Source organism: Phyllobates terribilis, unplaced genomic scaffold (genome assembly GCF_046119375.1).
Source record: "Phyllobates terribilis strain yellow unplaced genomic scaffold, ASM4611937v1 Scaffold_2__4_contigs__length_985480577, whole genome shotgun sequence".
Taxonomy (NCBI): Eukaryota; Metazoa; Chordata; class Amphibia; order Anura; family Dendrobatidae; genus Phyllobates; species Phyllobates terribilis.
This window is the reverse complement of record NW_027362762.1, coordinates 937,932,443-937,948,344: the sequence shown is the minus strand read 5'-3', so window position 1 is coordinate 937,948,344 and position 15,902 is coordinate 937,932,443. Positions and strand designations below refer to the sequence as shown.

General features: G+C 43.4%; 1 protein-coding gene across 4 annotated transcripts in view; it reads left to right on the top strand.

Moving 5' to 3' along the window:
• Positions 1 to 15,902, top strand: part of KCNJ6 (potassium inwardly rectifying channel subfamily J member 6) — a 296,106-nt gene that overhangs the window by 243,319 nt on the left and 36,885 nt on the right. For all 4 annotated transcript variants that reach the window (XM_073668411.1, XM_073668412.1, XM_073668414.1 and 1 more), the window contains exon 2: positions 6,062 to 6,971. In XM_073668411.1, the coding sequence (XP_073524512.1) occupies positions 6,086 to 6,971 (886 nt within the window). In that variant the 5' untranslated portion in view covers positions 6,062 to 6,085. The remainder of the gene's footprint in view (positions 1 to 6,061; positions 6,972 to 15,902) is intronic.

Genomic DNA, 15,902 nt, shown 5'->3' with positions numbered 1-15,902 from the left:
TGCGCTAAAACTCTCGCTAAGGCCTTTGTCAAGTAAATTGTCAGACTTCATGGCGTTCCTACTGACATTGTTTCTGATAGGGGTCCTCAGTTCGTGGCTCGTTTTTGGCGTGCCTTTTGTGATAGGTTGGGAGTTCATTTGTCGTTCTCGTCCGGATATCATCCTGAATCTAATGGCCAGACAGAAAGGAAAAACCAGGATGTTGAGCAGTTCTTGCGTTGTTTTGTGGCAGACAATCAAGAGGGGTGGTCTGAGTTTTTGCCACTTGCTGAATTTGCTCTGAACAATCATACATCTTCTTCTGCTGGTTGTTCGCCTTTTTTTTGTTGTTCTGGGAGACATCCGTCGTTTGGGTCGTTCTCCAAGTTGGGATCTGCCGTGCCTGAGGAGGAGAATTTTTCCGGTGATTTGGAGAGAGTTTGGACGGATGTGCGTGGTAATCTTCAGGAGGCCAACAGAAAATCTAAAGACTACTTTGATAGGAAACGACAAGGAGGTTTTGTTCGCTGTTGGTGACATGGTTTGGTTGTCCTCTAGGAATCTGCGGTTGAGGATTCCTTCAAAGAAATTGGGTCCCAAGTTTGTAGGGCCCTTTAAGGTGCTTCAGGTTGTCAACCAATCTGCTGTTAGGTTGGAGGTTCCTACCTCCTGGAGAATTAATCCGGTATTTCATGTTTCTCTGTTGAAAAAAGCTGTTGTATCGGATTGTGACGCCTCTGCCTCTGTTCCTCCGGTGGTGGAGGACGGGGAATATGAAATTTCTCGCATCCTTAACTCTAGACGGTATAGATGTAGTTTGCAGTATCTTGTGGCCTGGAAAGGTTTCGGTCCCGAGGATAACTCTTGGGTGAGGTCGGATGATGTTTCCGCGTCCAGACTTATCAGAGCGTTTCACAGGAGATTTCCTGATAAGCCTGGTCCTAGGGGATCCGGAGGATCCTCTTAGAAGGGGGGGTACTGTTAGAACCTTGCTCTTAGGTTTTTTTTCCTTTGCTGGTCACATGACCTTGTTGGCCTATTTAATCCTGCTCCGCCCATCTGGCTTTGCTGGACTTCATTGTATATCTACTTTCTAGCTAGCCTGTGCTCTGTGTCTTGCTCTGTTAGTTTGCTTGGTCTACTGACCTCTATGTTCTATATATTTTGTTTGTTCGTCTGTCTGCTACTATTTCTGTTAGGAGGTGTCCCATATTCCTCCCAGTCCTTAGTACTTGTAGGGATTCCTTCCCTACATCTATAGGTCTCCGTACAGACTAGCTTAGGACTTTAGCAGGTCTGATCGCAGGATCAGGTCCCCTGTTACATCGTAGGGATTCAGCTGAGTTCTATCGTAGGGACAGATCTCCTCTCTTTCCTTAGCTCTGGTAGCAGAACATAACAATAATGGCCCCACATAGTCCTCCATATAGTATAATGCCACATGAGCCTCCATACAGAATAATGGGTCCCACATAGTCCTCGATACAGAATGATGGGCCCCACATAGTCCTCCATACAGTATAATGGCCCCACATGATCCTCCATACAGAATAATGGGCCCCACATAGTCCTCCATACAGTATAATGGCCCCACATCGTCCTCCACACAGTATAATGGCCCCACATAATCCTCTATACAGTATAATGGCCCCACATAGTCCTCCATACAGTATAATGGCCCCACATGATCCTCCATACAGAATAATGGGCCCCACATAGTCCTCCATACAGAATGATGGGCCCCACATAGTCCTCCATACAGAATAATGGCCCCACATGATCCTCCATACAGAAAAATGGGCCCCACATAGTCCTCCATACAGAATGATGGGCCCCACATAGTCCTCCATACAGTATAATGGCCCCACATAGTCCTCCATACAGAATAATGGGCCCCACATAGTCCCCCATACAGTATAATGGCCCCACATAGTCCTCCATACAGTATAATGGCCCCACATAGTCCTACATACAGAATAATGGCCCCACATAGTCCTCCATACAGTATAATGGCCCCACATAGTCCTACATACAGAATAATGGCCCCACATAGTCCTACATACAGAATAATGGCCCCACATAGTCCTCCATACAGTATAATGGCCCCACATAGTCCTATATACAGAATAATGGCCCCACATAGTCCTCCATACAGTATAATGGCCCCACATCGTCCTCCTCCACACAGTATAATGGCCCCACATAATCCTCCATACAGTATAATGGCCCCACATAGTCCTCCATACAGTATAAAATGGCCCCACATGATCCTTCATACAAAATAATGGGCCCCACATAGTCCTCCATACAGAATGAATGGCCCCACATAGTCCTCCACACAGTATAATGGCCCCACATGATCCTCCATACAGAATAATGGGCCCCACAAAGTCCTCCATACAGTATAATGGCCCCACATCGTCCTCCACACAGTATAATGGCCCCACATAATCCTCCATACAGAATAATGGGCCCCACATAGTCCTCCATACAGTATAATGGCCCCACATAGTCCTCCATACAGTATAATGGCCCCGCATAGTCCTCCATACAGTATAATGGCCCCACATGATCCTCCATACAGAATAATGGGCCCCACAAAGTCCTCCATACAGTATAATGGCCCCACATCGTCCTCCACACAGTATAATGGCCCCACATAATCCTCCATACAGAATAATGGGCCCCACATAGTCCTCCATACAGTATAATGGCCCCACATAGTCCTCCATACAGTATAATGGCCCCGCATAGTCCTCCATACAGTATAATGGCCCCGCATAGTCCTCCATACAGTATAATGGGCCCCACATAGTCCTCCATATAGTATAATGGCCCCACATGATCCTCCATGCAGAATAATGGGCCCCACATAGTCCTCCATACAGAATAATGGGCCCCACATAGTCCTCCATACAGTATAATGGCCCCACATGATCCTCCATACAGAATAATGGGCCCCACATAGTCCTCCATACAGTATAATGGCCCCACATCGTCCTCCACACAGTATAATGGCCCAACATAATCCTCCATACAGTATAATGGCCCCACATAATCCTCCATACAGTATAATGGCCCCACATAGTCCTCCATACAGTATAATGGCCCCGCATAGTCCTCCATACAGTATAATGGGCCCCACATAGTCCTCCATATAGTATAATGGCCCCACATGATACTCCATACAGTATAATGGGCCCCACATAGTCCTCCATACAGTATAATTGGCCCCACATAGTCCTCCATATAGTATAATGGCCCCACATGATCCTCCATACAGAATAATGGGCCCCACATAGTCCTCAATACAGAATAATGGGCCCCACATAGTCCTCCATACAGAATAATGGCCCCACATAGTCCCCTATACAGAATAATGGGCCCCACATAGTGCTCCATACAGTATAATGGCCCCACATAGTCCTTCATACAGTATAATGGCCCCACATAGTCCTCCATACAGTATAATGGACCCCACATAGTCCTTCATACAGTATAATGGCCCCACATAGTCCTCCATACAGTATAATGGACCCCACATAGTCCCCTATACAGAATAATGGGCCCCACATAGTGCTCCATACAGTATAATGGCCCCACATAGTCCTTCATACAGTATAATGGCCCCACATAGTCCTTCATACAGTATAATAGCACCACATAGTCCTCCATACAGAATAATGCCCCCACATAGTCCTCCATACAGTATAATGGACCCCACATAGTCCTCCATACAGAATAATGGGCCTCACATAGTCCTCCATACAGAATAATGGGCCCCACATAGAGGTGGCGGTTCTGGTGTCGGGGGCCAAATATAACCACCCTGCAGGCCAGATTTGGCCCATGGACCAGAGTTTGACATGTGTGGCTTAGGCCGAGCCTGACAGGTAGTTCTGAGAACACAGGTACAGTTGAAATGAGAACTTGCTGTTAGTCTCAAGGGACAGCTTGTCAGATCTGGGAATGGCCGGCCAAATCTGGTGCGGGAGGAATACAAATGTGTTGGGGCAGCACTCCCCGAGCTCCATGTTACAGGCTCAGGGGATCAGGGCTCAGCCTGTAATACTTATATATTAGTAATTGCCACAAGATCATGTCGTCCAACACAATTGTTAAAATAAAGATTCTAAGCGGTCAACCCCTTTAACTAGCCATTTGTCTATGTAATAGCAATCAAGGAAAGTGCTAATCCTTGTAGGCCCTCTAGTCACAGTGGCCTCCTTTGTACCTTTTCCCCAGATGCCCTTGTGTCCTTCCGAGTCTGCCTAGTTAGGGGTTGGGTTCAGTTCAGAAATATAGGCTTACTTTCGATGAATTGAATCTTGTAGCATCCAACATGTAAATGAGACATCCACTAATTTCCGTTGGACAATCCAAAGACCCTTGAGGGTCACCGCTTTAAAGCCCAGATAAACTTTAGATAGCTAACAATTGTCTGGCCGATTGTTTGGCCGGGCATCCATCTTGCCCATCTCTCCCATACCCAGGAGTGCTCGCTTTGCCGCATGCACTTGTGTTCTCTATGAGAGAGCCGCTGCCAGACTACTTTGGCAGAGGCTTATTTCTTAGACAACAAAAGGATTAGCAGTCTGAAATCGGACATGCTGGATCCTTATCTTCCCTGACATCATCTGTCAGGGGCTTCTGTACACATTAGACTGTCAGCTGATGCTGTCGGTATCGCCGGTTTCAGCCGACGTTAGTCTAATGTCTACGGGGGCTTTATCACGCCTACCAATAACATCTAACTTTTTTTCTAAGACACTGCAGGAGATATAATTCTTTAATAACCCAAATTTAGAATTTTTCAATTTTTTTAAAGATCATATATCTTTGAGGAAAGTTGTTTTGGGGAGGAATCAAGATATTAGAGGGAATCTGTTAACCCTCCTAAGCCGTCTATATAGGCACGCAAATCATAAATAGTTTAATAAAATGATACCTTGATAGCTGTGATCTAATGTCTTATTCTAGATTAGTCCACATTTTTCTTAATATGTTAGTGAGCTGTTAGGATCTATGGGCGGGGCATAGATCTCCCTGAGAACCTGCTTCTAGAGCTTATTGTAAATGAAAGAAGGTGTTACCAGGTGTTACCTGATGTAGATCAGGAGAGCAGACTGTCAGTCATTACATGTCTCACACTGGTAACTCCCCCTTTCATTTAAAATAAGCCCTGGAGGCAGATTCTCAGGAAGATCTATTTCCGGCCAATAGATCTTAACAGCTTAATTGCATATGAATAAAAACGTGCATTTCTCGGGAATAAAATATTGCATCACAGATATCAAGGTATCATTCTATTCAACTTTCTATTACCTACATACCCATATAGATGGCTTAGAAGGGAGAATCCTACTGACAGATTCCCTTTAAGGGGTAAAATTTGGCTTGGTAGTGGATCATCTGTCATAATTCATCAAGGCATTGTCATCCAGACAGGAGTATTATAGGAATTGCTTAAGATCATTGGATCATTCTCAATTCAATCTTTATAAGAAATGGGTGTTAAGTGGCCTCATACTCAACCCTTAATGGGGTTGTCCACCCAAGACAATCTAGACCTGTTAGAAGGGACTCAGGAGGACAATAAACTGATCATAAAGAGTAAATACAATTAAAAGAACACATTTTGGAATTTCTCAGAGTCCAGCAGTAATTGTTCACTTTCCCTGCAGCGCCTCTACAGGTAAAATTAGGTATTCCACAAATCAATAGACACAGGACAGGACTGGTCCTCCATACATAGACATGCTCTTTATTACCACTATTAACTCTAGCCAAGATAGGAGGATCCTGAACAAAGGATAACCCTGTACTTTACCTAAATTAAGAATTCCCTAATTGTACGAAAACATGAGTTTTCTAAACCAGACACCCCCTTTAAGTAAATGAGAGATCAACTGAATGTCCAATGCCAATGTTTCGAGATTTGTTATTACGGGTTACCCCTCATATATGATTTTGCAGTTTAACTTATTTTCTGTTTTCTTCACAAATGTATTACTTCTTCTTTTTTTTAAATCCCCTTATAGTTTTAATATTTTTGTTTTTTTGTTTTTTTTCATGTTGTCAGCTTCCCAGCATCAGATAAGTCCTGATGGAGCAAGACGTGGAGAGTCCCATCTCGATACGGCAATCAAAGCTCCCAAAACATATCAGGGAGGACTTCAAGCAAAAATGCACAAAACGGAAGATCCAGAGATATGTCCGCAAGGATGGAAAGTGCAACGTTCACCACGGGAATGTCCGAGAGACCTACCGCTATCTGAGTGATATCTTCACCACTCTGGTGGATCTAAAATGGAGGTTCAACCTGTTGATATTTGTTATGGTGTACACAATAACATGGTTGTTTTTTGGGATGATATGGTGGCTTATAGCATACATTCGAGGAGATCTGGAGCATTTACAAGACAAAGACTGGAGTCCTTGTGTGGATAATCTAAATGGGTTTGTTTCAGCTTTTTTATTCTCAATAGAGACAGAGACAACTATCGGCTATGGGTATAGGGTCATCACGGACAAGTGTCCAGAAGGTATCATACTTCTACTAGTACAGTCTGTTTTAGGTTCAATCGTCAACGCTTTTATGGTTGGCTGCATGTTTGTAAAAATATCCCAACCCAAAAAGAGGGCTGAGACTTTGGTCTTTTCAACCAATGCCGTCATCTCCATGAGGGATGGAAAACTGTGTCTGATGTTCCGGGTGGGGGATCTTAGGAACTCACACATCGTCGAGGCATCAATAAGAGGGAAATTGATCAAATCCAAACAGACAAAGGAAGGGGAGTTCATACCACTGAACCAGACGGACATCAATGTCGGATATGACACCGGAGATGATCGTCTGTTTTTGGTTTCTCCTCTAATTATAAGCCATGAAATCAATCAGCACAGCCCATTTTGGGAGGTTTCAAAAGCTCAGTTACCAAAAGAAGATTTCGAGATCGTGGTCATCTTGGAAGGAATGGTTGAAGCGACAGGTAATTTCAGTATAAATGAATTAGTTTTCAATCTGTGGTCTATACAGTATGTGCAGCATCTCAGACTTCGTTCTAAGTCCAAGTCAACCATTGCTGATCAGTCCAAGATCTTTAAGCTAGACCTATCGAAAGTCAAAGAAAACTCAAGCTCCATACAAACTCGGTGCAGGTTTTCTCCTTGTTAAAGTTAAACCCTTGTGCCTAGTGACCCAAAGTATCACTTAGCCGGGTACGATAAATTTGATTGGTGACAAGATGAGAGTCAAAGGCCAAAACATGCTAATGACTTTTGGAAGGACTGGAGGTTTGGTAATGGCCCCCATATACACTGGAGAAAAGTCAGTCAAACCTGATGATTTCAACTGTGTATAGAGGATTACCAACTTTTTCCTAACTGATTATGTTGGGGAATAGAAGGTTGGGCATGTCGAATTTTGACGGGCCAATCATATTGCTCTTTTGGTAAGATAAGTCACCACCAGAGATGTCTGGCCGATGCATAATCCTCACTTCCCATGGTGAGCAAATGCATGCTCGCTCAAATCAAGCAAGTGTGTCGGGAGAAGGGCATCATCTATCTAAGGACAAATAACTAAGATGAATGGGCCCCTTGAGAATCAACAGCCTATGGAATTTTCTGTGTAATCTTTAGGATACTGAATTTGGGGAATACAGGTTATGTTTTCGTTACACACAGAAGATCAATGGTTTTTGAAACGTTTCCTAAAAATTATGGTCACTGATATCTTAGTATTGAGCAAATGGACAATAAAGGCTAGGAGTAGTTTGTACCTTGGCACCAGTGGACACCACATTCAATAGTATGGGCACCATCCTAGAAGAGGTACACCCAGTTGGGCAAATCTGAGTTACTATTGAGGGATCCACTGTGCTGAGTCCTCATTTCTTGCTCCGAGTTGAGAGTGGTTACAAAAGAGCGTCTCTTACTATGGAGGACCCATCCCGTCCTGTTTTATACTGACAACTCATTGATTTGAATGAAAACTGTGTAATGCTTCATTTCACCTGGGGTGGCGCTGTAGAGGAATTAAACTCTTATTGCAGAGTTTCTCTATAAGTTTTAGCAGATGGAGGGGGGCATCTTGTGATTAGCTCATTGCTAGAGTCTCATCCAACAAGTAAAGATTTTTCAAAGCAGAAAACCAAGTCAACATTCACTAAAAGTAGAAGAAATAAATATATGTGAAAGGTTTTTTTTGGTAATGTTTTTTTTCCATATGACAATCTTTATTAATAATAAAATATAGAAATCTTGCAATTTTCACACTGGCCACTGGGGGTGTTTTTTTTAGACTTAGGGTATGTGCACACGATGCAGAAATGCTCAGGATTTTTTCCTGAGCATTTCTGCATCTCCCTGGCAGGAAAAAACGCATGCGGATTGTACATGCGGTTTCCTGCCAGGGACATGCGGATGTGAAGCGTTCTTCACTTGCATTTTTCGCATGCGGTTTGTGAAGCGCTTTCCAAGCGATTTTAGCATCACTTGGAAAGTGCTTGTCAACTTCACACTATATAAATCCATGCAAACAGCATGGATTTATATAGTGTGTGAATGTCAAAAAATAAAAAATAAATATATACTTTACCCTCTGATGGCCCCCAGTGTCCTGTTTCGCTCGGTCCCGGCTACCGGCAGTGAAGACTGAAGGACCTTCCGATGTCAGCGTCACATGACTGACGTCAGCGAAGGTCCTTCTTCATTCAACCGCGAAGTGCCGGGAACCAAGCAGGAGCGCTACGCGGGCCGTCAGAAGGTGAGTATATATATATTTTTTATTTTATTCTTTTTTTTGTTAATGGTACCTGGGTCTGGATGAGAGTCCTCTCATCCACACCCGGGTACCATCCGCACATTAGACCGCATGAAAAGCGCATCAACATATACAGTGATGCAGATTCCATGCGGTCTAATGCAAGTCAATGGCGCCAAAAAAGCAGCGTTTCCGCAAAATTAATTGACATGCTGCGGATTTTTGAGCGCAGCGTTTACGCTGCGGAAAAATCCGCATCATGGGCACAGCACATGCGGATTTCAATTGGGGAACATTGCTGCCCTTCTACCATGCGTTTTTCATGCGTTTCCGCAACTGCAAAAACGCCGCGGAAACGCATTAAAAACGCATCGTGTGAACTCAGCCTTTAACTTCTTTTTGTTTCAGGAAAGAATACATGTACATTAGCCACAATGGTCAAATCCCTACCCTACCTTTATATTGAAGCATCTAATTGGTCATTGTGAAGGGAGGTGGTACCATCATCAACTATTGTGAATGGTGGATCCTGTATATAGAGGTGTTATCAGTCATTGTACAGGAGGAGGAGGTGAGCTGTGACATCACCTATTGTGAATGGTGGATCCTGTGTTATCTTCTGTATATAGAGGTGTCATCAGTCATTGTACAAAAGGAGGAGGTGAGCTGTGACATCACCTATTGTGAATGGTGGATCCTGTGTTATCTACTGTATATAGAGGTGTCATCAGTCATTGTACAGGAGGAGGGGGAGGTGAGCTGTGACATCACCTATTGTGAATGGTGGATCCTGTATTATCTACTGTATAGGTGTTATCAGTCATTGTACAGGAGGAGGAGGTGAGCTGTGACCTCACCTATTGTGAATGGCGGATCCTGTGTTATCTACTGTATATAAAGGTGTCATCAGTCATTGTACAGGAGGAGGCGGAGGTAAGCTGTGAAATCACCTATTGTGATTGGTGAATCCTGTATTATCTACTGTATAGGTGTTATCAGTCATTGTACAGGAGGAGGAGGAGGTGAGCTGTGACCTCACCTATTGTGAATGGTGGATCCTGTGTTATCTACTGTATATAAAGGTGTTATCAGTCATTGTACAGGAGGAGGAGGAGGTAAGCTGTGACATCACCTATTGTGATTGGTGTATCCTGTGCTATCTACTGTATATAGAGGTGTTATGAGTCATTGTACAAGAGGAGGAGGTGAGCTGGGACATCACCTATTGTGATTGGTGAATCCTGTGTTGTCTACTGTATATAGAGGTGTTATCAGTCATTGTCCAAGAGGAGGAGGAGGTGAGCTGTGACATCACCTATTGTGAATGGTGAATCCTGTGTTGTCTACTGTGTATACAAGTGTCATCAGTCATTGTACAGGAGGAGGAGGAAGTGAGCTGTGACATCACCTATTGTGAATGGTGGATCCTGTGTTGTCTACTGTATATAGAGGTGTTATCATTCATTGTACAGGAGGAGGAGGTGAGCTGTGACATCACCTATTGTGAATGGTGGATCCTGTGTTGTCTACTGTATATACAGGTGTCATCAGTCATTGTACAGGAGGAGGTGAGCTGTGACATCACCTATTGTGAATGGTGGATCCTGTGTTATCTACTGTATATAGAGGTGTTATGAGTCAGTGTACAAGATGAGGAGGAGGTGAGCTGTGACATCACCTATTGTGAATGGGGGATCATATGTTATCTACTGTATATAGAGGTGTTATCAGTCATCGTAAACTGGCCTGTGATGACAGTGAGCCTGCTGAAAACTCTTTTCGACATGAAGTTAGTGTCTAAAAAAAAAATAGTGGCAAGTGTAAAAGATGCAAAATTTCTAATTTATTTTTATTAATACAGTTTGTGATATTAAAAAAAAAAAACATTGGCAAAAAACAAAAACAAAGCACAAAAACCTGATGGTTCTTTTTCTGATAATACATTCCCTTTAAATGGGTTTTCCTTCAATAGGATAGGTGATAAATGTCTGACCCTTGGAGGTCCTGTTTTCCCCTACATTTGAATGGAAAGGTGCATGATTGCTGCAGCCCTATTTATTCTTTATAGGACTGTCAGAGATAGCTAAGCATTGTACTGGGCCGTCTCCATCAGTCCTATAGGTAGTGAATGGAGCAAACACCTGTTGTTGTGATCCCAGTAGTCTATATCAGCATCTGGGAGACTAAAAAGTATGCTGTTCACACCCTACTGGCCATTCTACACCCCTTTGACCAAATGTTTGGACGCCGGGGCTCCATCTAGTAATGGAGCATCCTGACGTTATACACAAGAAGCTCTTATGTCATCCAAGCTACCGTAGATCACCACCCCATACGCACGTCTGCCCATATACTCCTGGTATATTCCAGCTCCAGCAAAAGATCAAATCAGGTAGGTTTAAAAAGCATCGAACTTTATTAATATTTAATTCCCTTTGATTAAGCCCGACCGAACCCTGCAGAATTTTTCTGTTCATTTTGTTATCCTAGAATAACATCTCTTCATTTAAAGGGAACCTGACAGCAGATTTCAACTACGGCCAGCATGGATCAGACACTGGCTGCGATATGGCGACTGTGTATGTTATACTCTCAAACAATGCCGCGTTTCCAAAAAAACATACAATACTTTGAAAAGCCAGTTGGGGACTATGTGTCTTGGATGACTAGTCCAAAGCCAGTCCCTGGTAGCTTCTCCCCGCCTCAATCCGCTTGACTGACAGGTACCTCTCTTTACACACACATAAAGAGAGACCTGTCAGTCTAAGGAACGGGGCGAGGAGAAGTCGTTGGGAAGCTTCCTCGGACTACTCATCCAAAACACCAAGTACCCGGTTGACTTTTCACAGTATGTTTTCTCATGAAGGTTTTCTTGAGTTTGTACAGTCATGGCCAAAAGTTTTGAGAATGACACCAAAATTATATTTTCACATGATCTGCTGGCCTCTGGTTTTTATTAGGGTTTGTCTGATGTTTATATCACATACAGAAATATAATTGCAATCATATTATGAGGACCAATAGGTTATATTGACAGTTAGAATGAGTTAATGCAGCAAGTCAATATTTGCAGTGTTGCCCCTTCTTCTTCAAGACCTCTGTAATTCTCCCTGGCATGCTCTCAATCAACTTTTGGACCAAATCCTGACTGATAGCAGTCCATTCTTGCATAATCAATGCTTGCATTTTGCCAGAATTTGTTGATTTTTGTTTGTCCACCCGTCTCTTGATGATTGACCACAAGTTCTCAATGGGATTAAGATCTGGGGAGTTTCCAGGCCATGGAGCCAAAATCTCTGTTTTGTTCCATGAGCCATTTAGTTATCACCTTTGCTTTATGACAAGGTGCTCCATCATGCTGGAAAAGGCATTGTTGGGCGCCAAACTGCTCTTGGACGGTTGGGAGAAGTTGCTCTTGGAGGACATTCTGGTACCATTCTTTATTCATGGCTGTGTTTTTAGGCAAGACTGTGAGTGAGCCGATTCCCTTGGCTGAGAAGCAACCCCACACATGAATGGTTTCAGGATGCTTTACAGTTGGCATGAGACAAGACTGGTGGTAGCGCACACCTCTTCTTCGAATAAGCTGTTTTCCAGATGTCCCAAACAATCGAAAAGGGGATTCATCAGAGAAAATGACTTTGCCCCAGTCCTCAGCAGTCCACTCCCTGTACCTTTTGCAGAATATCAGTCGGTCCCTGATGTTTTTTCTGGAGAGAAGTGGGTTCTTCGCTGCCCTCCTTGAAACCAGCCCTAGCTCAAAGAGTCTCCACCTCACAGTGCGTGCAGAAGCACTCACACCAGCCTGCGGCCATTCCTGAGCAAGCTCGGCACTGCTGGTAGTCCGATCCCGCAGCTGAAACAGTTTTAAGATACGGTCCTGGCGCTTGCTGGTCTTTCTTGGGCGCCCTGGAGCCTTTTTGACAACAATGGAAGCTCTCTCCTTGAAGTTCTTGATGATGCGATAGATTGTTGACTGAGGTGCAATCTTTGTAGCTGCGATACTCTTCCCTGTTAGGCCATTTTTGTGCAGTGCAATGATGGCTGCACGTGTTTCTTTAGAGATAACCATGGTTAACTGAAGAGAAACAATGATACCAAGAACCAGCCTCCTTTTAAAGTGTCCAGTGATGTCATTCTTACTTAATCATGACTCGCCAGCCCTGTCCTCATCAACACCCACATCTGTGTTAATGGATCAATCACTAAAACGATGTTAGCTGCTCCTTTTAAGGCAGGACTGCAATGATGTTGAAATGTGTTTTGGGGGTTAAAGTTCATTTTCTGGGCAAATATTGACTTTGCAAGTACAGTAATTGCTGTTAAGCTGATCACTCTTTGACATTCAGGAGTATATGCAAATTGCCATTACAAAAAATGAAGCAGTAAACTTTGGAAAAATTACTATTTGTCTCATTCTCAATACTTTTGGCCATGACTGTATATACTAAAAACTTTTTTTATTGTTGATTTTTTAATCTCCTTCACGTTAGGTCACACCCCATCCACTTCCCATTTCCTCGACCTAAAACACAAATGGGGAAGCATTGGTTTCCAGGAGTCTTCTGTGGTGCACAGTAGCTTTGCCAACTTAATCGGGAGTCCAGTAGATCACCCCTAGTTCTAGAAGTCTCCTAAGTATTCCCAGGAGAGTTGGAAAGTTTGCCCATGTGTGAACGTCATCACCATCAATGTGTAGGTTGATGACACCAGGAACTGTGTTCCTGGGAGCCTTGCCACAGAAAAAGTGAGTGTCAATCAGTACAGACTGGGAGTCATTTTCTTGTTGGCCTACTTCTGACTAGACAGGAGGCACCATCTGTAGGTTGGGTCCAAAGTGCGTCTATCTGTGGAGTACACAGTGGGCTTCATCTGTCTGCAGAAAACAAGAAAGGCTGAAATAATAAAGGGCGACGGGTCCTAGAAATATAAACCCTCATCGGAGTTACTTTGGACTTGCAATGCATTTACAGAAGACAACTTATGATTGTATGATGGTGCCTATAAAAGGGGGCACCTCCGTGCAAAAATTAAAAAAATGGTGCACCACAGTCTGGATTCCCACAAGGTCAATTCCAAAGTTTAGGCACAGGTCTAGCTAGGAGTAAAGTCTACAGAGGACCTGGGGTAAATTTGAACCAAATATGTGTTGGGTTAAAGTTTTTGGACATGTAAGGAGATTGAACTGAAGGGTGGGTTTTGTGGCCTTAAACGTTTCATATAAGATATGGGAGATCCCGGTTTAGTTCCTTTTTAGGTTTTCGGAAGCTGGTGTAGTTGCTGTACTATATTCCGTCAATCCAAAAATGTCTCCTGGAGTCAAACATTGAAAGTTGGACTGTTGTCCAGCAATTGTACCTCAGCTTTCATTTTTATGGGGCAGCTGCATCTGACCAGACATGTCCCCCAACGTCTAGTCTTGCTATGTCCTAACCAGCAGAGGAAACTCAGCGCGCCTACTTCTGTTCCAGAGCTGGAGAAATGAGTACAGCCAGTCTGCAGATTTATGGCTGTGAGATTTACTTCTATGTTAATGAATGTGAAAGCATAATTTGGACTCGCTCCAAGGCTAAGCTGTTTAACCGTCAATTTTATGTCCTGGAGATACTGTATGAAGGAACAGCAGCTCCTTTCCCCTCATTCACCCACCACCTTGTGGTCTTGCACAGTATAACACTTCGTCATGACCAGGCTGTTCTCTGTAATCTGTGCCCTGGGCTAATCAAACAGCTATAACATATTAATTTGCATGATATTTCTTTCTTCAATTTTTATTCTTAGGAAACATTCCAGATAAATTCAATGAGCCTTTAAAAATATATTTTTAGAAAAGTGGATTCTATTAATTTTTAATAGTTGATGTGACGCTAGTCAAAACGCACGGACAAGCCATGAGGCTGGGTAGTCAAGACGTCCGGGTCAGATACCAAGGGGGCTCGTCATAAATAAAGGGGTAAGGCAAAGGCGTTGTCAGGACACAGTCCGAGGTCAGAATTCCGGGTAGGTAGCGGATCTAGACAAAAGGGCAAGGCAAACAGATGGTCAAAGGCAAGGTCCAAGGTTGGGCAACCAAGATCAAATATAGGAACACAGAGAACATAGCAAGCGCACACCATTTGAGCTGAGCTACAACTGGCACTAATTGGAGGCAGAGAGCCAGCTAAATAGCCAGGTAATCACTCGAATAGCAGACACATGGAGGAAGCCCCGGCACGCCCCAGCCCTGATTGGATGGCTGAGCTGTCCATCAACATACTAACAGCTCAGTACACCCCTGTCCTAGATTGGACTGCTGAACTGTCACTCACTACTTCCAGAAACACCAATAGGCGGAATTGTGACAGTTCAGAAGTATATTTTCTCCATAAAAAATATTGGAAATACTGTAATTTCCTGTTTCAGCAGCACACATGCCAACTTTGCTGAATAGACTGGGGAAGAGTCAGCATAGTCATCTCAATTCTATTAAAAGGTGCGCATTTGAAAAGGATTTACCAGTAGTTTAAAAAAATTAACCTTACTGTAGTAAATGGGATCAAATAAAAATGAAATCCAACTGGTAAAATTTCCCGTTAATAACAATTCACCAGTGTTCTTTGCTGGTCTTTGTTTACTTGTCCTACAGTAAGAACAAGTACATGATACCTGACAGCCGTACACAGATGCTGGCAGGCATATGTCAACAAGTGGATATATGACATGTCATTGCTGCAGCAAAATAAACCAAGACTGTCGAGGGCAACCGGGGCATCAGCACTGCAGCAAAGTAAACAAAGACTAGAGAGGACCCCCTGAAGTGATGCAGCAAACCAAACAAATATGGGTGAAGACCATCTAAGCATCAGCAGTGCAGCAAACTAAACAAATACCGTCAAGGACCACCAAAGTGTTATCAATGCTGCAAAGTAAACAATAACTGTCCAGGATCACCATAGTATCTGTACCATCAGCAACAAAAGCAAAGAATGGTGAATACCACCCTAGCATCAGCACTGCCACAAAGTAAAAAAAAAAAAGAGAGAGGACCACTGTAGCATCAGCACTGCATCAAAGTAAAGAAAGTGTCAGCAATGCAGTAAACTCTACTAGGGAGGAACACTGAAGCATCAGCTAAGCTGAAAACGAAACAAACACTGTCGAAGACTAGCGACACATG